We start from the raw sequence: 23,188 nt of genomic DNA on the forward strand, positions 1-23,188 counted from the left end.
GGGCCAGGTGGCCAAAGGATGAGGACAAAATATTGGGTGGCGGTCTGATTTGCCTATGAAGTGGATATTCTCCAAAAAGACAACTCCGTAAAGAGAGAGGGAACCTTTTAGTGGGCCAGTTCTGAGAGTACCATATCCAAACCCTAGTGGTTGGTGGCAGCACTGAGATTACAAGAGACAGTCTGGGGCCAGTTGGCAAATGAGTACGGAAAATGTACAAAAGTGGCAGAAATCCTTGCAGGTAGATGAAAGTCTCAGAATTAAGATTTTACCTATTATTAAACAAGAAAAAAACAACAAAGCCAAACAAAAATCCAAACCACACACACACACACACAAGAGTATCACCCCAGGAGCTCCAAGCTCTCCTTGTTTCCAAACTGTTTGTTAGGCTTTTCTAAGTATCAGCTCAATCTCCTAAAGTAAGGTTGAATAATTATCATTAAGCAACTGTCTACAATCCTGACATCTCTCTCATCTTCATTTGTATGTAACAACTGGTATACAAACAAGCATGTAGCTTTTATTATTCTGACAGTGTTTCACACTAACAGGATGTGTAAGAAACATAACATGAAAGTCTGAACTAAACAGCTCTATTACCCTATAAGAGATAGTAATTTATTTTAGGGCTGTTTCAAAAGTGACAATAAAAAGAGTTCTTTCAAAATGCAAATATCCCACTATTTTTTTTAAAGCACTGGCATGCACAGTGAACACGACCTTCCAAAGAAACAGGGACACAGGGAGAAAACCAGTCACTATCAGAGTTTCCACATACATAGCTTTAGATATTTGAAAAGCACTATTTAAGATACATCAAACAAAGACTACATTTTAAGAATAAGCCTGGGGAGAAGCTACGTTTGAACCCTTTTTCCAAATGTCAACATTTCAGGTAGAAAAATGCCTGCTGGAATGGCAGAATTAGACACGGGGTTACATTCACATTGCATGCTAAGTCTGAGCTTTGAATCCTTGGCTTTGACAAAAATTAAATACCCTGAGTTTTTAAAAGTGTGAACAGGCAAAAATTCAGAATGGGCAAAAATTCAAGTCTCAAAGCCTAGGCATCTGATCAGGACTGAACAAGCAGCATATATGCAGGTACCTCCTTTGAGGCAGAAACCAAAGCTTACACAACCTGAAGAGAAAGACAGAACCCTTATCTCATGCTGAAAGCCCCTGACGATAACATGTACACATCTTCACTCCTCAACTGAACCACGGGAGACAGAACATTTGCTTCTAAGGCAGTACAACATAAGGAAATAGGCTGGTCTAAAAGAGGATTATCAAAGTGGCATTTCACCTAAGCACCCTGATTCCTATCTCTCACATATTTTATCCAAATAACATGCTAGGGATCAGCCATTTTCCAAGCGTAGAAAATTTCGGAAACCCCCCCACACAACAAGGATTTCTCTGCCAGCTTTCCAGGTTTAGACTAATGCAGGAAAGGCTGGAATTGCGCAGCAGGAAAAAACAAACCAGCAGGCTGGGAATTCTTACATGGTGCATTTTACAGTAATCTCTGTGCAACACCGCACTTAAACATTCCATGTAGTATTTTAAACCTTTTAAAGTTAATTGATATATCTAGAACACCACTAAAAATACCATGCCAGGTTCCAGATGCCTAACTACTATGGCAAATAGCAAAACTCTGAATTAAAAGAAGAGCAGCATCTAAAAACTTAATGTGAGATTCTCTCCTCACATAGAGCAATGCAACTCCATTTAAACAATGACTTCACACTAATTCGTATTGCTTTAAGGCTCTGATGCTGAATCATACATAGGCAGCCTTACCTATCCCAGGTTTATTCATCTTACTATCATAGTACTGATTAAAATACAAGCACATGTCTTTTCCTTTGTTCTTATCAAATCAAAATGCACAAAAGAAAAATACTTACGACAAGTCACTGAAGTCTGGAAACACATACATGTGCCTAAAGCTATCAATGGCAATAACAGGGCAGTCTGCTGGAGTCTTCTGAATATGGAGGAGTGGGTGCCTGAATTTATCACAGTCAGCATGGAGGAAGTTTATTGTACCTTAAAATTGTGAGCAGACAAAATTCCATGTTAGGATTTTTTATTATTATCTGGAAAGCCTGAACACTTTCTAAAGTATTACAAAGGTGGAGATATTAGACACAACATGCAAAACTTGAGAACAGATTTAAATAACTAACACCATCAAAAGAACGGATTTTCTTGAAAGTGTTTTTGGCCACAATAAATACTGAAGTTTTGTTTAATGCCCTCTCAAACTGCATGAAGTCATCTAGATGAGAAGGGTTTCTGAAATAGTTACTTACTAATAAGTGGTATATGAATTTTAATAATTTCCAGAGAAGTTGGTCCTCACTGTCAAAAGTACATGAACCCCTTCGGGCTCAAGAGTTTTAAAGCTAGGATTCTGTTTGGCCTTTGCTTCCACTCTGAGTTTGCCTGAAAAAAGTTATACCAGTAAAAGTGAGAAGTAGGAAGAGTTACTACAAACCTTTTTCACTTATTAACTGCCGTGCAACCTCCTGTTGGAATTTCTCTAAACTCTCCAAGTCATCTTTCATGTGGAAAAGTATGAGAAAAGGAAGGCCTTCTTCTGTCAGTTCCTGCACAGAAAACAAACGACAAATCTCATTTCTTAAGGGGCCTTAAGTTAACAACGCCATCAATTTTCAAATTCCATGAGATGTCTACTTTAAAAACAGCTGAAAGAACAGGACTAAAGATGTTAACTGCTGACCCTTCATCTAAGATACCCAACTGATACAGTTAACCATGTTTCATTCCTCTGTATCATATACCGCAGATAAAGGATGAAGGTGTTTCATTATCAACATTTCCACAAGGGATACACTTGCACTGGAATACTTGCTCAAAAGAAATAGCCCAACTCTGAGAAAACACAACATCATCTTAGAAACAGCAATAAGGCCTGAACAGCATGGGATTAAATGCTATGAAAAGCTGAGGGTATATTCTAGACCCAGCCCTAGCTTGGTTCATATAGTAAGTTGGTGTTTTCTTAGCGTAACACAATGAATATCTTTAAGTAAGTCCATCCTAGAAAAAAAAAAAAAAAACCAACCCAAAACCAAACCACAAACACCAAAACACAAAGAAAAAAGAAAAAAGCAGAAGCTAATGACATAGCTATATCAGTTATGATCAAGTACTGCTCTTTTGGCTGTGTATCCTGACCGGTCATCTGTGTAACACCTTTGTTAAATTCACAGGCTAGTATATTACTAAAATTGATGAAAGAAATGAAAACCTTTGTTGGAGAGGCAAGATTTAGTTCCTCATAGAAATGCGTTCTTGCAGCCCAAGTGCCTTTTAAAGATCTCTGTCCAGGGACAGGTAAGCGTAGGAACATCAATAATTTATTTGAGATTTTTTTTTTCCCCCCCTCAAACCCCATACAAAACATGAACAACATGCATTTGCTTGCTTCAAAAAGTGAATTTTAGGCACCTCTGAACATCAGCTCAACTCACTAAAGCCCAACTGAAGAAATAATCATTTATCGTCTAGCAAATCCCTGCAGTCTTGCCTATCTTTCATTTGCACAACTAGTGTACAAGCAAGTGCTGCTATTTCTTTGATTCTAGCCTGTATCAGAATAAAATCTATGCTTTTGGAGAAAGGTAGCACTCGTTCCTTCTGCCACTTAACAGAATGGTTTCTTCATATTTTCCATTTGCAGTAAGTTGGAAGAAATGCTTCCCATATCAGTAGGCAGCCTGTTACAGCGTACGTGAGATGGCTATCATTCCCCCTTCAACAGAGTCTGTTAGTTTAAGTTGAAGCTTGGTCTTTTAACAGCAGATTGCAAAGATCCTAATAATTTCAGTGCTCTTGATGAAATCCAAGCTTCCCAACCCATCCCTAAGCAACGACTAATGACATTTGCTCATTCTCATTTTTACATACATGAATTCAGCTGGGTCTCAGCCTCCTCTCCTATAGGAGGATGTGAAAAAGTCTGTTTCGTACCATTACAATTACAGCTCCGTTTCCTCACTTGTTTCAGCAGGTACATCTCCAGAGGAAGAACTCCCAAAACAGAGTTTGGTATTCTGCCTCTAAGCTCCTCTCTTGCTTGTAAGCAGCTAAAAGGACAACCTCTGTTTCGATATCTGCGTAGTTAAAACCCTTATATGTGGCGAGTTATATTCGCAAGATCAACTCATCTCCAAACGGGTTGTTAGGACAGCTGGCTTGAAAGCCTTGCTAATGTTGGCCCTAACTGGTTTCTGTGAAATACCTTCCTTCATTTGCTTTTCTATTCCAGCTTTCATAGCATGTCTTACTGATCAGGATGCAGCGAGCGGAATAACGATTTCATTTGCTTTGGACTGCTCCCTCAAAAGCTACCGTCTCGTTTGGCATGGAGAATAGCAAAAGACTTGTGATGAGATCTGAGCTGCCCACATTACTCCTGCATGCCTTTGAGAAGCTTTTTATTCTTCCAAAAACTTACAGTTCAGCACCATTGTTAGACCACACAGTTCACTGTATTCATACAAAGTAAACCGAAACAAACTGACTACAGGTTGAACGGTGATTTCTTCTGAATGATATTACTAATCCCAGTAGCCTTTCCTTGACAAGTACAGGGACTGTCTCTCGAACGGACAGTCTTCTCAAGCAGAAGACCTTGCTTCAGAGTTCAGTTACGGTGTGCTGTCTAAAGTCACGATGAGGAACTCTGTTCAGAATTGACATCTTCCTGGCTGGTCTGCCCGTAACACTTATCAGATAATGAAAACATTAAGAAAGAAAATGAGGGAAAAACCTACCTCAGTCACAGAACTTCATATTTTTACCCTGTAAAATTGTGCAGTATGCATTAAGAGCCCCTTTAATTACTATACAATTTCAGCAGGCAGAAGTATGTCAATTTTGGCATGTTTAAATTTGTTTGGGTACTGGCAGCACTGAAATTTTTAAACAAATGTTGCTAGGCAAAATGTCACATTGGAATTGTAAATATCTGCCTAAGTAAACAGGAATTGAGTTTTGAGGGAACAACCAGAAAGCCCATGACACAATGTGGTACAAGCTGACAGTGATGAACCTTGGCTTCTAAGGCTCAGAATCCAATTTCACTGTGGGAAAAGTACACTGAAAATCTACCACACACTTCTAAACATGTTAACATGTGGCATCTTTTACATATTGAGTTGCAAACGAAGAATTAAAATTTGTTTAACTAACAGAACTTTCCAATAAAAGTTGGCGGGGTTGACTAGAAGGTTGTACTTAAACTGTTTTGTGCATCCCACCCTATCCCTCCCTCTGTCATGTAACCTGACACGTTGTGCGTGCCCAGAATAGCAGCGTTACATACACTGCAGAGTCAGAATAAAAAAATTAAGTGTGCAGACTGAGAACAAATCATATGACTGATTCTTTGGTTTCTCATCCAGTGTGGACAACATACTGTAATTTGTTACAAACCTCACTGGAGTTTCTAGCAGATGCTGTGGCTATGTACAAATACTCCTTTTGAGATACTACAAACTTGCTAATTTTCTAAAGATTTTTTTTTTACTGTTGGTTTACAGAAATAAAAATTAATATGGAATTGGAAATAGTTGAAAGAGGAGTAAATTACAAAAGAAAACAGAAAAATATTGAAAGAAAATAAGGATAACTGGAAGAAAAGAGATGTTTAAAAGCAAGCCCCCAAATTCTGTCTTGCGAATTACAGCTAAAAAAACAAAACAAAAATCCCACACATGTATTTTAGTACAATTCCTAGAAGATTGGCAGTTCCACAGATGGGGTCAGCCACCTTTTAATGTGCTTATTTATTAGAAAATGCTTTGGAAGTGGTAAACACAGTAACATTTAATATTTAACATTAAAGTTAGTAGCAGAAAAAAATTGATTACAATTAAAGGATAGTTCACAACTACTTTACTCTTTCAAACTGTCATGGACATGCTGACATGGGTATTTTCTACCCTGAGTAGTAACTTTTTTTCAAGGTAATAACAGATGCAAAAAGCAATCAAATAACATTTATGTCTGGACCTTAAATCAACATTTAGTCATAACATCTGTATAAATAATATGTACTTACTTTAGATGAATAATACAACCTACCCAAGGCGTTACACACCCATACATACTTACAGGCACACACATTCTTAGCATCCAAGTGTTCACACTCCACAAATCACCAGACACTTCTTATGGAATCTAGATGCATGACTATAACCTCTTACTCTGGTAGTGTACGAAACTACTACTAATCTGCCTCCAGTGAACTTCAGGGTCTAATCAAAAATCTCCAAAAGAATGAAAAGACATTACCTGACAGCTATTTTCTGTCAAAAGCAAAGCATGCAGGAAGTTCTCTGGCATGGATTAAAGACCTAGATAGAGACATTTTGGTTTTGAGAAAGGAAACCCAAAAGTAGAATGGTACAAAAAATTCTTACCTCCCCATTTTCAAATGTAATTTCTCGAACTAGCGGTACACATTTATCTTGTGTCCATGCATAAATCAAATCAAAATTGGTTAGCGAGCCTAAATATACCATATCTGGAGCATTTTCCTGTTGAAAAAGAAGAATATACTAGTTGAGAAACAGTGAAAATGACATTGCTACATACAAAGAAGATTACCTACCCAACATAAAAGTAACAATATCCACATAAATATTGAAAGCCAATCTTATACCAATATTCTACCCTTGTGCATGCAACATTTCTATTAATTATGTTACAAAAGTACAACAGGAAAATAAATTTTACAGATGATCATTTATGCAGTCAACTCCACTTAAGAAGAACTGAAAAGATACTTTTTTTCCCCCACACTAGGGATGCTACAAATAAAGGCTATTTAGACTTCTGTCAGGTTGAGAAATAGTACCTCCATACCTAAAAAAACCCATTAAGATATAAACTAAATGCAGATATTAAGCTTCTTCATGCTAATAGTTATGAAGACTCACCAAAAAGCTCTCTCATTACAGTTTTGGTTAACATGAAGTGAAGCATGACTTTGCAAGCTGTAGCCATGATTAAGCATGTCTTAATTCAGAAACGCCGTATAAATTAAGTAACTTAAATTCTGGTTTTGCAGAAAAAGGTTTCTGATGTAAGCAACTCTTTCGTAGATTATATTTGAGAGAGGAGCAGATTTTCAGATATTAATTATGTTTCTAAAAAGCGATTCTTGCAGATTTTCTTCTGTATTGAATTATTCCTCAAGTAAAACTATGCTTATGAGAGTTTGTTAACATACAGTTAATTTTACTAATTCCTTTCTTTTAAATGAAGAGAACAGATTTTTGCCCTTGTGGGCTAAGACACAGAAGACAGGCAAGTGACAGAAAAATATTTAGTAATTGGCACTTGCTTTGAAAACCATGACGTGCACCAGCTGTGGAACTTCAGATTTTTAAGACTTACACAGAACTCAAAGTATCTATACACACGAGGAGTCAACTGTGTTTCTAAGAAAAAAATATTTCTGGACATTGACATTTAAAATGACAGATTTAGGCTTTGTGCACTTAACTGGCAACAAATGAAATAGGCGCAAGTGTTTCTGAGTCAGTAAAAAAGATCTCTATGGCCCTATTTCTCACACTATTTAGTGATGAAATAAAATTGAGATGCAGTAACACACTGAATGATCTGAATATAGTCTCCATTATTTTTTATTCACATATAATGACAATAAGCAGAATAAAATACATAGTTACACTTACCCCTGGTGGCTTGTAGATTACATTGTCTCCGCTAAATCTCTCTGCTTTTGAAATAGCCCTACAACAAACCAACCAGTAAGCATGTCTTGGTACAGACAAGTAAAATAATTGAGATATCAAAAATCATATTTTAATTTGCTATCCTTTCCTTACTACTTTTTTTTTTTTTTTTTTTCTCCTTCAAAACTAGAGAATTGAAATCCTTGATCTTTAAAGTAAACTGTCAAGTGACTCTGCAGAAACTTGGCCTGGCTAGGTGAGAGGGCATTAAGGGAGTCAGCAAGATATATCCCTAAGATTAGAGGTGTGCACTAAAGGCATCTAAGTGCAAGTGATGAATTAATTTTGGATAAGAGACTATCGGAGAAAAAAGTTAATGAATTAATATAAACTAATAAGTTTTAAACAAATTAATACCTTTCTTAAGGAAGGAAAGGAGAGAAAGGTGGATTTTTGTTTGCATTTATTCTTCTTGTTCTGTTGTTTACACTAGAAAGTTACATCTTATCTACCCTGACAAAGGGCTTTGAGGTGCTCTACCGGCACAGGCAATGAGAAAATGGATAGCAAATAAGCCCACACTGTCCATTTTACCCTCAACCCAGACCCACAGAGCACAAGACACAGCATGCTGTTTCTGACCACGGATGATACGATACGTGTGTACCTGGGGAACACATGCAGTTCCTCCTTGGTTTTTCAGCCTACTGTGTCACCTTTGTAAGTTCCTCTCCTGCCTCTGGAATATTTTGAGATTCCTTAATCCCAGTCACAACAGAGTGCTCTGAAAGCTGCTACCTTGTACCCCCCAAATTATCATCTCTTATTCAAACAAATGGGGACAGCTATGCATCCAACCCAGGAGACAGGAAAAAAAAAAAAAAAAAAAGGAAAGAAAGCTCTCAACAAAAATAAACCCTTTCACCACCTTCAGACATTGAAAGAGGCCTCCTCTCGTCTCCCATGCCTTACTGTTCCAATGTAATTCATGCTGGCAAGACAGAACTGACTGGCTGCATACACCACCAAAGAGGAAAATTAACTACCTACTTCTTTTCCTTTTAGCATAGGCTAAAAAGAAAGCATGTCAACCTCTGGGAAATGTTAGCCAAGTGTTCCCGCTTCTCCAATTATAATATCTTTTCTGTGGACTCAATATAAGCATTAGGGAAGACTGATTAAGAGATGCAGGAGGGAGGAAAAAATGGAAGTAAGAATATTTCAGTTTATCTCACTGCAAGATAAAGTAAATCTTCCAGGGGTATGAACAATTTAGAAGGCCAAGGAAAAAAAAAAAAAAAAAAAAGACATCATAAGGCTTAACTCAAACTATCGACGTTTTATTTCATTTGATCCAATTATCCTTTTCTTATCACATACAAAAGATGTCTTGCATAACATGTTACACGTATCAGTATTTGCACCAGTTTAGAGATGTGTGTTGTAAAATGCATTTTTGTTATTTCATTACTCCTCCCATCATGTGAAATTAGGCTTCTTTGTGGCCATCATCACTGAGGTAAACCACTCGCATCCCAAACAACCCTTCACTGAACAAGAAGAAAGTGAAGACATAGAAGCCAATCACTGCTTGGTAAACTGATAATAATCTATAATGAAATATATGCTCTAGGGTAAGCCTGTGGTGGAACCCAAAAGGTCCTCTTCTGTGTTCTTCCACAGTAGCTGCAGTTGTGACTGATTTGTTTCAGATAACTCAAAGTGGGGACATGATGTAAAAAATCCAAATGCCTGAACAGACACCTTTCTAAAACAACTACCAAAATGGAAACACTTCCATTTGCATTTTGTCTCGTCTTGAAGCAGTAACGTAGAAGGTGAACCTCTCGGAAGCACACAATACCCTCTCCCCTCGTATTTGCTTGCTAACATAAACCAGTTCCTAGATTCGTCACTCTCTTCCATGAATTATCTACAGTTCATCTTAGCCTTTTAAGATAAAAGTATTGTTTGGCTGTTTGTTTTTGTTTACTGTATTTGCCTTCCTAAGCTACAGCCCGTTGGCACAAGGCCATTCTCTTCCATGTCTACAATCATTTCAGGTTTATCCCTCTCTAGTTCTTCTTCTAAAATTCACCTCTAGTATCTCTTCATCAGTATCCCTCCTATCTCCTTCTGCTTACAAGTCTTCTCTCATTAGTCCTGCTCTGCAGTCACCTCAGATCTTAACAGAACTGTAAGGATCAGTTAATTTAAGAATAGTTTGAAGCATCAAGATGATCTGCAACTAAGTACCGTTAACACAGTTTAAAAATAAGCTATTACAACTACCTAAAGCTAGAGTAATTTTGGCATAGCAGGGAACAGTTCTGCTTTCACAGAAGTTAGCAAAGTAATTTTTTCCTGTCAGACTGTTTTGAGTTTATTTTAGCTTACTAGAAGTTTGAACATGACAGCTCACATTACCATATACCTCCCAAACCATATACCTGTTGAACTCTGTCCATAACAAATCCAAAAATGCCTCCCAGGGGCTGTCAGGATGCTCGGTGAGAAGAGTTCCACTGATCCTGGCCAGCTCCCCATGAAACATTTTGCTTTATATAATCTGAAATCACTGTTATATAGCCAGTATCTTCCTCAGAAGTCTTTCACATATAATTTTTTAGGAAGCTTGAGAGGCAAAGCCACTCAGAGATGAAAACATTTAGTTTCCAAGGTTGCTGTCTGGAAGGCTGCACTTTAAAACACTAACAGCTCCAGGCTAGAAAGGGAACGGAAGTCTGGAGAAGAGAATAATGACAAGCCTGCTGTGCAATCTGTAGTTACATGGGCAGGTTAAAAATAATCAAACTGATCTGTTCCATTATGTTTGCCTATTGCTTATATCTAAAGAAAAAAAAAATAAAAAAAAATCCCAGAGTAACTACTTCAAGAACGGCATCCAACAACCAAATACTAATACTGAGTGTGTGTGTGTGTGTGTATATATATATAATTATAATAATACTCATATGTAGCTGATAAGTGGCAAACTGAAGACAAACAGACTCGCACAACAGGAGAGAGAATCTTAGAAGTACTGTTATCTTACTAATGATTTTAAAGAGAATTAAAAGTCACGTGGTGGAAGGGGGCAAAAAATAATTTTAAATTCTAATAACTCAGACCGGCTGCCCTCAGAGCAAGCATGGATCACTCATCAGAAAACTTCTGAGATAATGGCCACTCTTTGGGGATAGGACTGACAGACCTACAGACCACAGATTTGCAAGATTTGATTATTCTCTCACAGCCAAGGCTGCTTACAGAGTCACAGGATGCCTAACTGGGAACAGGAGGAAAGGAAAGCCACGTGTACTCCTGCACATTACAAATACTCTCCCCAACCTCCAAACTTTTTTTTGGAAACACGTTGGAAGATGCAACAGTGACTGACAACAAGGTTTTTTTCAAACAGATGGAATATTTTCTGCCTTGATACATCCTCCCGGCTTCTCCACCACCCTTCATTACATCCAATTCAAGAAACCTTTAGGGCAACTGTATGCAGTATAAAAGCTAGTATAACCCATGCAAATTCCTGATCTTGCTACTGTGAGTAGACTGCAAACCACTGCATTCATGTTAATGCCCAATCACTTCAAATTGATTAGCTGGCACATTAAACACTGCAGAAAGAATCTATAATTGCATTTTATTATGCTATTTAAAAAGGGAATCACTCCCAGTTTATTGTTCTTCCTCCAGTGAAGATCTTTTAATATTTTTAAATATCACGGTAGATCTGTACAACAAGGAGAAATCTGAATTTCTGTAGGTTGTTCTTTAGGCTCATGCTATGAAGCTCATCAAGGCAATTGCCTTTCTAAACTGTTACCCTGTGCAGTGACATAGAACTCGCATGAAACAGACCCAGGCACAGTCATCAGGCATTTTGTAACAAGGTCCTCTCCCCGACATCAAGAGGAAATGAGCAAACAACTACTGAATTATTCCTTACAGGGAAAAAGGAAGGGGGGGGGGAACCTACAAAAAGAAGGAAAAAAACCTATAAAAATGGTCACATTTTAAAGAAAAAAAAAATTAAGAGGCTGCAAAAAAAGTGTTACTCAGTCTGCAAAGTGATAAATTTTTTTCCAAAAAGTTTTCAAACTCTACCCTACTTGGTTCCCCTCTCCCTCCAAAGAAGCAGGTTTTTGGGACACAACTGTCTAGCATTCCCCCCGCCCCCAAACTTCCCCAATTACATTTAAACTATAATGACAAGGAGTGGAAAAAAAGATAAAGGAGGCAAAAGTCAAAGTTGGATTTCACAGCAAACTTTAAGGCTACAACGAGTTCTCTCCCCCCTCCTCCTATCTTTCTCTCAGTGTATTTATGTGTTAAGGTCTAGTCTCTTCAGTTATGCCACAATGAAAGTATTAAAGCAGTCCATTCAATTAAATTATATACAGCTCATTAACATAATTTCAATAGTGAAGTCATACAATCAACAAATTTTAAAACTTACCCAAAGGCAGACAGGAATACACAATCATCATGCAAAATATTCGCTACTCTTTCAAAGGTTCTGTAATTGTCAGAGTCCTTTTGCTCAAAGTATCCAACAATATTTCTTCTGCTGCGCTGTAAAAACAAAGGTTAAATTACAAGTTACCTCAAATTATCAAAAACTGTCATTACTCCCTAAGGATATTAAATTCAGAAGTCAATTAAATACAACAGTCAATAACTGTGCAGAAGTTATTTCTTTTCTGCCTTTTCAATATATTAATATTGAAGGAATATTAAAGTATCTTGTCAAATACAACATATGATTCTTTTCAAATTATTAAAAGTAAAATAAGTAATGTGGTAGTGGAGTTACTGTAACAAAATGAATGCAGTTGAAAGTGATTATACTGGAATAATTTGCAATACTGGAAAAGATCCAGTTTTCCACTCTGTTTAAAAAAAGCACTCAACATTTCTGAATGGAAAAAAAGTAGTAAATACGTACTTCAAATACATTATGTTTCACCAGTTCAACATAAAAAAGAATAAGCATATATTCAGAAGGCATAAAATGGAAAGACTTACATCAAGAGAACTAATTTCTTCCAAGTCCTGGACCTCCCGAATAGGGTTACTCTTCTGCTGCCTGATATAATCTGCTATTGCTGTCACAGATCTCTGGCCCCTGTATTCTCTCTTCATCATCATTCCATTCCGGAAGAGTTTCAGAGTTGGATATTTGCTTATCCTGTATCTCTGAGCTATGTCCGCTAAAAAGAAATTAAGAAAATAAAACCAAAACCCTACAAATACAGAAATACCCTGAACACAGTATCTTGCACACATGTATGTGCACACATTAAGTGGAACCTCTGAAGCAGTAGTTCCACATCTTTGAACAAGAACAAACCAAGAAATTAAAATCCAAACACTGCTATAGGCAGAGAGCAGCTACTGTATTTCTCACATGTGCTGATCTTCATTAAAAAATCATGAGCAAAAACCTGGGCTAAGTAAAGACTCAACTTGGTCAGCTATACTCATTTAGCCCACTTCCTAAGAACAACTAGGAAAGCCAATTTAAGAACATAACAAGAACATGAGAATCTTAAAGGCTTGCCAAATCTCAGTTAATTAATCCCCACGAGAAAATTTTAATAAAATAAATCATCCCCTATTTTTCTTTAAAGTCATGATGACTTTTATCTCAATTACAGTGCTGGAAATATAATTGCCACGTCTTACATTTTAGAGAATGTGAACCCTGTGCAAAGTATTTCTTGAAGCCTATGAAGGTCAGAAGACTGCTGTTGCAGTTCTGAGCTGTTCAGGTTTTGAACGAACACAAAATTTCAGGTTTCTGAATTAAGGCAAACACCTCTGTGGTCAACCAGTGTCAGCATTCCCTTCAAGACTGTTCTTCATTCACATCTGTACATGCAGCCCAGCTTTCTTCTAGACTTGGATCACACAGAGCTTCATACAACAAAGTAATATGTATTTGCGTTCATCTAGCATAAGAGCACTAGCTATTTTCACCTTATATAACAGGCCAGTTATTTTACTATAATTTATTCATGGACTTACAAATGTAAAAGAAAAATAAAAAACAGAAAGAGGTTTTACAGTAAAATTAGAAGAGCAGCAAAAGAAGAAAGCCGAGCAGAAGCAATAAAGCCCAGTTTCCCATGAATGTGCATCCCATGCCCCTTATCTTCAGCCACCGCTAAGGCAATAATCTGGTTCTTCACTACACTCCACCAGAGTACTTCCAGTGTCCCCCTGTCCCTCTTCCACTTCGGTTAATCACTGGGACACAGCAAGCTGCAATACGTGTTGCAGCTAGTTCCCAGCTACACATTGACAGGGAAACTTATACATAACCAGCAAGTTGTTCCACGGCACACCCGGCATGATCCGTCAGCCTTGAGTTTTTACAGCAACCTTTGCTACAGTGCAGGAATTGGTTTTGTGCCTCTCGAACATCCTGCAACTACTTTAATCAAAGTTCAGAAGTGGTTGAAGTGCAGCAAAATCTTCAAGGAGGTTTTATGAGGAAGGACTGGAGAAACAAGGTAACCACATACACTTTGGATTCTTAGGAAAATGAGACTAAAAACCAACACAGCATGTAATGCCAAGTACATTTCCACAAGCACTTTCCTTTCGCTTTGTTTAATTATGCCCTCCTGTTCACTCCTCCCCTGGAAATATATCTAGAAACAAAAAATTCTCACAGCCCCTGCAAAAACTGAGTGTCCTCTGTTACAGGGTGGGATGCAGTTTACCTAAAGCTCAGTTGTGTTTGTACCTAAATCCAACTAAATCCCCCAAAATAAGCAGTCTGTCCACTTTCCAGAGCTGCTTAATCCTCTGAGGTGACTCATTCCAGTCAACCACACCAACCCCGCGCCCCCTTCTCCCTTTCTCTCTCTCCAAGCAAAGAGTCAGTGACCTTCAGTGGACCAATTTATCCTTTGGAGACAGATAAGTTTCACCCAGTCAACAGTGAGAGGAAGGCATTGAAAGTCTGGGCTGAATACGTGTCCTGTTACTTTTCACTGACTCTTTAGAAGTCAAAGGACTTCAGGCGACCTGGAGCGGCCCACAGCAGGAAGGCAACCAAATGAGGGTCCATCAACGTATCCGGCACAGTACTGAACGACCCCAAACCTAATCCTGATATTAACGCCCTTTCTTCTCAGTTACATAGTCACCATGAAGCAGATTTGCTTTCTGTATCACTCTTTTTTAAAGAGAATGGAGACAGAAGTCCTCTGAAAACTATTAATAAGAGGCAGTTGCCATGACCTGTGGAGGAGTGGCTGAGTGAGAATGGGCACGACTTAGTCCCATTCAACAGCCCATGCTCTGCAGCGGAAGTGGGCGGAACTATGACTGGAAAAGATGGAGAAGCCCCTCCGCATGGACAGATGATCTGTCCCAATCACGGTAGCGATGGAGGCGTGTATATAGCGGCGTTCTACCAACCACAGTGTGACTCATGTGTATGTTATTGTTTTCTGCCTATATATGCTTTTGCTAGCTGCGCAATAAACGAGAACGACCATATTCATGTTGAGATTCCATCGTTACTCCGGGTCCGACTTCCCTTCCGACAATGACCAAACTGCCAAAGCCGAGCAGCTAACATACATCTCGGCTGCAAACCAGACTGAAAATCCTGTGCAACTGGAAATAAGTCAGTCCCCTGTGGAACTGTGCCTGTAGCTGTCCTCCAGCACATAAAGCTCTCTACCTTTTTTTTTTTTTTTTTTTTTTTTAACTTTTAAGAGATAACAAAAATAATTAATTTCTTGCTGTCTGGAGAACACTCCATGAAAAAAATGAGTAGTTTTGATTGCTATTAAAATGCCATTAATCTCTTGGAGCTTTAGTTACTGAAAGCAATCTTTGTAGCAGCTACACAACTTAAACTAGTCCGAGAACTGAACACAAAACATGCCCAGCAAAGGAATAAGAATGATGTCTGCCCCACAAAAACATTTTTTAAGATCCCTCAAACCAGTAAGCTTAAAAGCTTCACCAGCTAAAGCCCAGCTCCTAACAAGCTTTGCATCACTATAAAGTATTACCGAACTCGGCCTATCACTTTTGACTAAGAAAGGATTTGACCTGTTTCCTAAATATCTCAGAAGAGTTTCTTAATGCACTAATTGCAGTTAAAATTAAGGGTAAGACATTTTATGTCCTCAATTCAGAGTACTTTTATTTCAAATTAATACAAACTCGTCAAGGGAACGTGCCAACATATTCAACATTAACAAGCATTAGATCAATACTTTTTTTATTCCTTTAAAATGCAGTTAGTTTTTAAAGTACCTAGGAGCTGCCTGCAAGAGGGTGGCAAGTATAGTGGGGGAGGAATCACTTTATATTTGCTCAGTGTCAGCAAACCAGGCACTTGCTGCCCTTCTCTCCCGTTGACAGAAGGACCTTTGGTCCAACGGTACGTCAGTCTATCAAAACTCAACCAGGGGCCGATAAGATTCAAGGAGCACCGCATATCAAGGTTTCACTGAAACACACTGAGATTAAAGAGAACACCAAAACTACATTTTTGTCTCACGACATGGACTTTTTCCTTCAGGTGATTTCCACAGTTAAATGAGGATGCATGGGTTGCAGAATGGGCATTCAGGGGGTGTTCAAGGTTCTCCAAGATGGAGATTTCGGTCCCTAGGGATATGAATTTTCATCAAGTGCTGAAGTTGCATAAAAAAATTAATGGTAATAAAATGCCCACTGTCAAGACTGAATTCAAACATTATTTCCTAAGTCAGAACTTGCACGCTCGTCACAAATTACATGAATACTGGTATTTGAACTAACACAGAGAGATGACGGTCCTACACAAGTAAGTATTTGAAAACCATCTTTTACAAAATATAAAATGCAAGTACATGAAAAATTGTTTGAATTCATTCAAAAGTCAAATAGAGTAAACCTTAAATGCTTCATTAAACCCTGGCATTTGATACAGGTAGAGTTAGCATAAGCAGAGCATCTACAAAATTATATTTCTTTTAAAATTGGAAATACACAATGCAAATACATGGAATATTGTTTGAACTCATTCATAGATTGCATTAGTTATAGTAAATCCTAAATTAAATTTAAGACTATTTCCAGACATCCTCACTGTCCATTTGCTGACGAAAAGAGGTATTTGAAACAGATAAGGGTAACCTCCCTAAAGAAGGAAAAAAAAAAAGCCTCTCAGCTACGACTTTACATTTTCTTCAGATACTGAAATACCCAAGAGGTACAAACCTTGAGATTGTATTTTGCCCAACTAATGATTAAATCACAAGCCTAGTATTTATGCCACCAGAAAGGTTTCACACTAGTTATGATGGGAAGCTACTGACATATACTTGATCATCTTCTCTTCTATAAATCGGAAATTTCAAGCAGACCTCCAATCTTCGTTGAACTCGGATAGTTCTCTCCTCCCTGTTTTGCACGAATGCCTGTTGGTATGCAGCCATTTCTAAACTGCCCAGGCTATTTTCTACTATTCATTCCACACACTCCAACAGGAATGTCTTCACAGTCACTCAGGTCTCTTCATAGATGAAGATACTTCACCTGAACTACTGATGAGAAAGCAAAGCTGCCTCTTACAATAGGGATGAGACAGCAGCTTTTACTGTTGTTTGGAAAGAAACTTTTACATGAATCCTGACATTTACACCCATGTTTTCTAAGACAGTCTCCCACATTGTCTTCTGGGCAAGATTCTCCAAGAAAATGTGCTTTATGAACTATCAGTTGTGATCCGTATCTTTATCATATCTCTTGCGCTGCCAGCCATTTCTCTGTTGTCTGAGCCTCATGTGTTCCTCTACTCAAAGGAATGCGAAAACCCATTTTTTGGGTATGTGTAAGGCTTTTCACATGGCACGTACACACATTCCCTAAGCTACAGCTTCAAGCAAGCATGCAGCCTGTGACTTGATTCCCAGAATGCTTCAGACTTCATTGCTCTAGGTTAACACCACAACACACTGTCGAAAGAGTTCAGCTAGTATATCAGATCATGTCACCAAGAATCTCAAGTCCATTGTCACTAAATTAAGCATACAATGAAGAATATGTTGAAAAGCTGCACCAAAACACACTATATTGAAGGAGGCTCCCACCCACAATAAAGTAAGAAGGTCCTTCCCAGTGAAGGACCAGCAATATTTACAAGGGTCATAGTATCACCACACCATTAACTCAGTCTTAGTCTTCCAGGGTCATAATTCATACCACGAACAAATAAACATTTAGATTTTAAGTCTATAGGCCTGGGTCTCAAAAAACGTGTCCGCGTCCACTAGGATTTAAACAAATTGCCCACCTCATAGCATAAGGCACCACCTGAAGCAATTCATACGCTGAACAGAGGACTACAACAGCCTGAAAAATTATCTGGAAGAAAACCGAAGTTCCAAAACTCAAACCCCATGAAAATAATTTCTGAATATACTTGTAGTGTCCCTTCTTCTAAGGAAGGTCTTCACGCTGTCTGAGGAAGAGCTAGTACAAACCTAAGCTACTGCATTTCCTGCTTTTGTTTTTACATGGTTATAGGAGTTGCATAGCTACACACACACACACACACCCCACATAAATATATAGAGAGAGCGCTTGAATTTACTGGATCTAGCACTAATCTTTTTTTGGGTCAAATCATCTTAACTCTCCCTCACCCTTGTGCGATACCTTCCATCTCAAAGGTAACAAATTCCTTCAGCTGTGTATTTGAAGCTGGGACTACCAAATGAGTATTCTGCTTGCTCACTTGAGATCAATCACATCTTTTGAAGTCCCTCAGGCTACCTGCCAGGGCACACCACAGATGAGAAGTGAATTCTGTCTTTGATAGGTACCTTTGTACTTATTATTCCTCAAGCTTTTTTTCCTCTCAATTTAAGTTCACTTGTAAAGGCCTTTTTGCCTCCTACTTCCCTACATTCAGCACTACGTTCACCTTAGCGTTAAGTATTTTGTAATACAGTGTTAATTTTCCCCAGTTAATCTACTCCTCTCGTGACACTTGCACACAATCATAAAACCTGGGAATATTCACAGAAAGCAGAATTAGAAAGGAACTTCGGAGACCATCTAAATTAAACCAGGCACCCTACCTCAATGATTGTGATACTGGTGACTTGTATGTCGGACCAAAACAAGTACAAGAAAAGCAATCGATGTTCTACATCAAACTCTGCTACTAAGAAGCTGAGAAACAGCAAACCTAGACCACCTTCTGCTGCAAAAGAGCATTCACAACAGCCATGCCTGCTCTTAGCGAGGCCTCACCAGTAGGCATCCCATAACCATTTCTGACAGGCTAACAAAATGGCTCTCCTGAGGAGAGCCATCAACAACCTCTCCACATCACTTCCACTTTTTATTTTATCCAAAGATAACTCTTTCAGAGTGATTTCTTTTTCCAGGCAAAGTGGCAGGGAAGAAATTAGTTCACTTACGAACCTCCAAATTTGTTAACGTACCAAGTTATTTTGCTTACCAAAGGCACAGCAGCCATACAATCTCAGTAACTCTTTGAAGACTAACACTAGCACTCATTACAGGAATGACCAGACCCAGAGAAACCAGCAGCTCGCTCTGCTGCACGGGAATGCCACCCATGGACATTTTGAAAGAGGGAACAAGAGTTCCCCAAAGAGTCTGTCTAGCAAAGCACCTCTCAACACCCCACTAGAGCAAAGCTGTTTTCTGTTTGGAAGCACAAAGACTTATTCAAACCAGCTATTACTTTTTTTTATTTTTTAACACAGAAACCAAAGGAAATAACAGTGCAGTAGAATTAAAACCCTGATATATACACTTTAATTTATAAGAATTCTGTACCACAACTCTTAATATTGAATTCATAGAAACTGTTCAAAATACAAACTCCTCCAGAAACATGAGTTTCATGAATATTGCAATATTCACTCACAGAGAACAGAAACATAGGAAATCCATGGTAGCAAGTTGAGTTTCCAACATGGCTACTTAACACAAAGGATAAAAATAAAAAACACAAAACACCCACAAGCAAGCAACCCAACACCACCACCCCAACCCAAAACCTTCCTAATAATGTATATGCAGAAATATCTTCTATAATTTTATAGGAAAGGTCACTTATACAAGGTATTACGCTTAGAATAGAGGTGCATAATTTTTAAGATAAGTGAATTACTAAATCAAACACACCAAAACCACCAAAGGTTTTAGCAGCAAACAATGTAGTGGAATTTAGATATTTATAAGTTATAAAAGGATGAGGTCTTGGAAACTGAAAGGGTATCTGCTTCAACAGATCTACCTTTAGTGTATGTTCCACACCAGCTTAAAACCAGCCTGATTACTTAACTTACACAATTCAGTTATAATTATCTTTCACAATATTATAAAGTGATTTAAAATATAACACTATATTAAGCCTCTGTATGTGTTAATATTTAGATTTTGCATTTAATCACATTGGAGCCTACCACTTTCCAGAAAAACATCTTTATGTTGGCTATAAGAGCAGACAGAATGATGGTTTTGTCATTAAGCATCAAACATTTGGCAGTGCATCAATAATTCTCTTTAATTTGCCTTACCCTCAGAAGCTGGTGTGAGCTGTTGGGCCCTGCAGTGTGCTTCAATAATAGTGCATTAAATGGAAAGTATCTATGCCTGGCTGACCATTCTGAAAGCTGTTTTTGAGTGGCCTGAAATAAGCTATTTAGATTCCCTACAGAGTCTTGGCTTCAAAAAGAAACAGATGATTTGTAATGCAAATAATCCACCATCTCTAGAACAGCACCCTAATAGTGAACTATGAGTGGTATGAAATCTGCAGGCATAACAAACCCCCAAATATTGGCATAAACCTTCTAGTGTTGCTAAAATATGCAAACACATACCAAAATATAAAGGTAAAACAAGGGGACAAAAAAAAAAAATCATAATCTTGACTCCAACATTTAGTAAACTACTACAGCAGGCCCAAGCTGGATAATACAGTAACATTCACCCTCCCACTAAAAAGCTGCTATTACATACATGAAAATCAAAGTTAAAATACTTAAAACTTTAGGACATATCCAATAACTATGTGCCATGAAATGTACCACAGCTTACAACCCCATCAAATAAACACTAGAAACCAGGAATGACATATACAGCTTTGCTATTTTAATTCAGAATGGCAATGAAAATTGGGGAAAAAGACTCGGTCTGTCCTTATATGATCATATTTTTTACATTTTCTGCAGCAAAAGTCATGCTCATCTACGTCTTAAATTAAGGACAAAGAGTAAATACAGAGAACTCATGGTAGTCCAGTAATAAAAAGACCAAAACTCTTGGCTGCATCATACTACTTAGCCCACTACTCCTACTCCCATGGGCAGGAAGACAATTTCTCCTCCTCCATCCAGGCCTTAGCTCTCCGCAACAAGCTCTGATGAGCTCAATTCAGTGAGCAGATGAGGAGAAGATTAAGCAACAAGCTTCTATAGCATTTCAAACACTAGGAAAAAAATAAAGTTTTCTTAGGCGCATAACTGCTAAAGAAGAAACCATCTCATGGTTTAACATTGTGCATCCAGCAGCCCGAAGACTCTCAGAGTTATCCAAGCAACTAAAGTTGCAGCAAACAAAATAAGGACTTCAGTTGTTAATGTAAACTTTAACAATAAAACTCAACAACACAGGCTGATTTTACTACAGTCTTTTGTGAGAACTTTATAGAAAATTTCTTTGTCAGTATCTTGACTCAACAAAAAGATGAGCCAAACAGACTGTTAAACATTGAGATAAGACTTACTTATTAAGGACAACCATAAAAATAAGTCAAGTGAAAGTGTGAATGTCCTTAATTCCCCCCTTACCTCAACTGATTCAAGTTAATTTGAGAAACTATCACTGATGAAAATGATAAAATATATACAAAATTATATGCAAAAGTATGTGGAGTGACCATTTTAATAAGCTGATACAAAACCAATCAGAATGTTTGCTACAACTGCATTTATCTTCTACAATTGCAAAGATCAGGGACAGTCTATTTATGTAGATCCTGCATTAGAACTCTGAACAAAGAAAGACAAAAAAACTCAATCAGAAAACTTCAGCAAAGACTGCATATCAGGCTTTGCCTTCAGTATACTCCTCCAAAGGATTTCATTGCCTTACTTGAAAATTGACTTTTAGGGATGGCAAATTTGAATACTTAATGCTATGCTTTTAGTTAAGATCTCCCAAGCACACACCATATAGATGGATGACTGGAAGTGTGACCAAGTGTGAAAAAGAAGTTGAAAATGTAGTATTTGAGATCTGCGAAGGTATTCCCAGTGCAAAAAAAAAAAAAAAGCCCCCAAAACAGAAACAAACACAAAATCCCAAACCAAAACACCCCCCCCCAAAAAAAACCCCACCAAACCCCCAAAACCTTAGCTTTTTTTAGCTTTTTTTTTTTTTTTCCCCCCCAAAAAACCCTTAGGTTTTTTTAACAAAGCACTAAAACAGAACTATTAGGACAATGATAAGTCCCAGGGATAGGCTGCAGACACAAACTAGTAAGTCTGTACAGTGATTCCTCAAATTTCCAATGCTCATTCTTTTTAGAAACTAACAGTTTTGTAAAGCCCAATTATTAAAATCAGTATTGGTTAGAACTGAAATTCTGCTGGGATTTGAAGCCACTTAAAACTGGTACTACTCTTTGGGAATCGGAAGCCACTGTGAAGAAACAATGTCTGCAAGTGCTGTTCTTTCAGAAGCGTAAAACAGAAAAGGTGATCTTACACTATAAAAAGCACCATAATAAAAATCTCAGTACTATCTATTTGTCTTTCAATGTGTAGCAGATGTTCCTTACATTTTACTTATTATAGCACTAAAAAGCAAATTTTGGGATTAATACCAGCGTAAACCGAGTAAGTTTTGGCATATCTTTTTCACATATTTCTGGGTGGGGGGAGAACCCAAATAGGCAACCATTTGTTGGCCTGTGTACAAACAGCAAAACAGAAAAGCTCTGATCCCCTCCTGGCTGTGCAAAAGTCAACTTAAGAGTCCACTACGACTCCTAGCTGGAGGGAGACCTGAGCAGAACATCTATGCTATCAATCGAGAATTACCCCTCCCTTTTCTTGGCTGTGAAGACCTGCACCATTTGTAGCCCTAGTGCTTCTCTGACCCCTCCAACAAGCCAATTCAATTTATAATCCCAGCTCTTTTTTCCCCATTAAATGAGACAGGCTGAACGGACATAAATGCATGTTTATGGATGCAATGAGAAAGCAACAGTGCAGATTGCTCCCACAAATCTGGAAGAACAGGTTCACTGATGTATACAAACAACTCTGGGCTAAATGATGGGGCAGGTCCAACTACACTTTACATTGGTGTCTAGTATATTCTTCAATACAATGAGTAACTTACTGGCACGATAGCAC

General features: G+C 38.0%; 1 protein-coding gene across 2 annotated transcripts in view; it reads right to left on the reverse strand.

Annotated features, from left to right (window-relative positions):
• Window positions 1-23,188, reverse strand: part of ERP44 (endoplasmic reticulum protein 44) — a 52,644-nt gene that overhangs the window by 4,935 nt on the left and 24,521 nt on the right. For both annotated transcript variants that reach the window (XM_035898992.1, XM_035898993.1), the window contains exons 5-10: window positions 12,792-12,976; window positions 12,223-12,338; window positions 7,749-7,806; window positions 6,468-6,584; window positions 2,513-2,624; window positions 1,920-2,061 (exon numbers count right to left, since the gene is read on the reverse strand). In XM_035898992.1, coding sequence (XP_035754885.1) covers window positions 1,920-2,061; window positions 2,513-2,624; window positions 6,468-6,584; window positions 7,749-7,806; window positions 12,223-12,338; window positions 12,792-12,976 — 730 coding nt within the window. The remainder of the gene's footprint in view (window positions 1-1,919; window positions 2,062-2,512; window positions 2,625-6,467; window positions 6,585-7,748; window positions 7,807-12,222; window positions 12,339-12,791; window positions 12,977-23,188) is intronic.

This window comes from Egretta garzetta, unplaced genomic scaffold (assembly GCF_000687185.1).
Source record: "Egretta garzetta isolate BGI_Z169 unplaced genomic scaffold, ASM68718v1 scaffold88, whole genome shotgun sequence".
In the NCBI taxonomy this organism is placed as follows: Eukaryota; Metazoa; Chordata; class Aves; order Pelecaniformes; family Ardeidae; genus Egretta; species Egretta garzetta.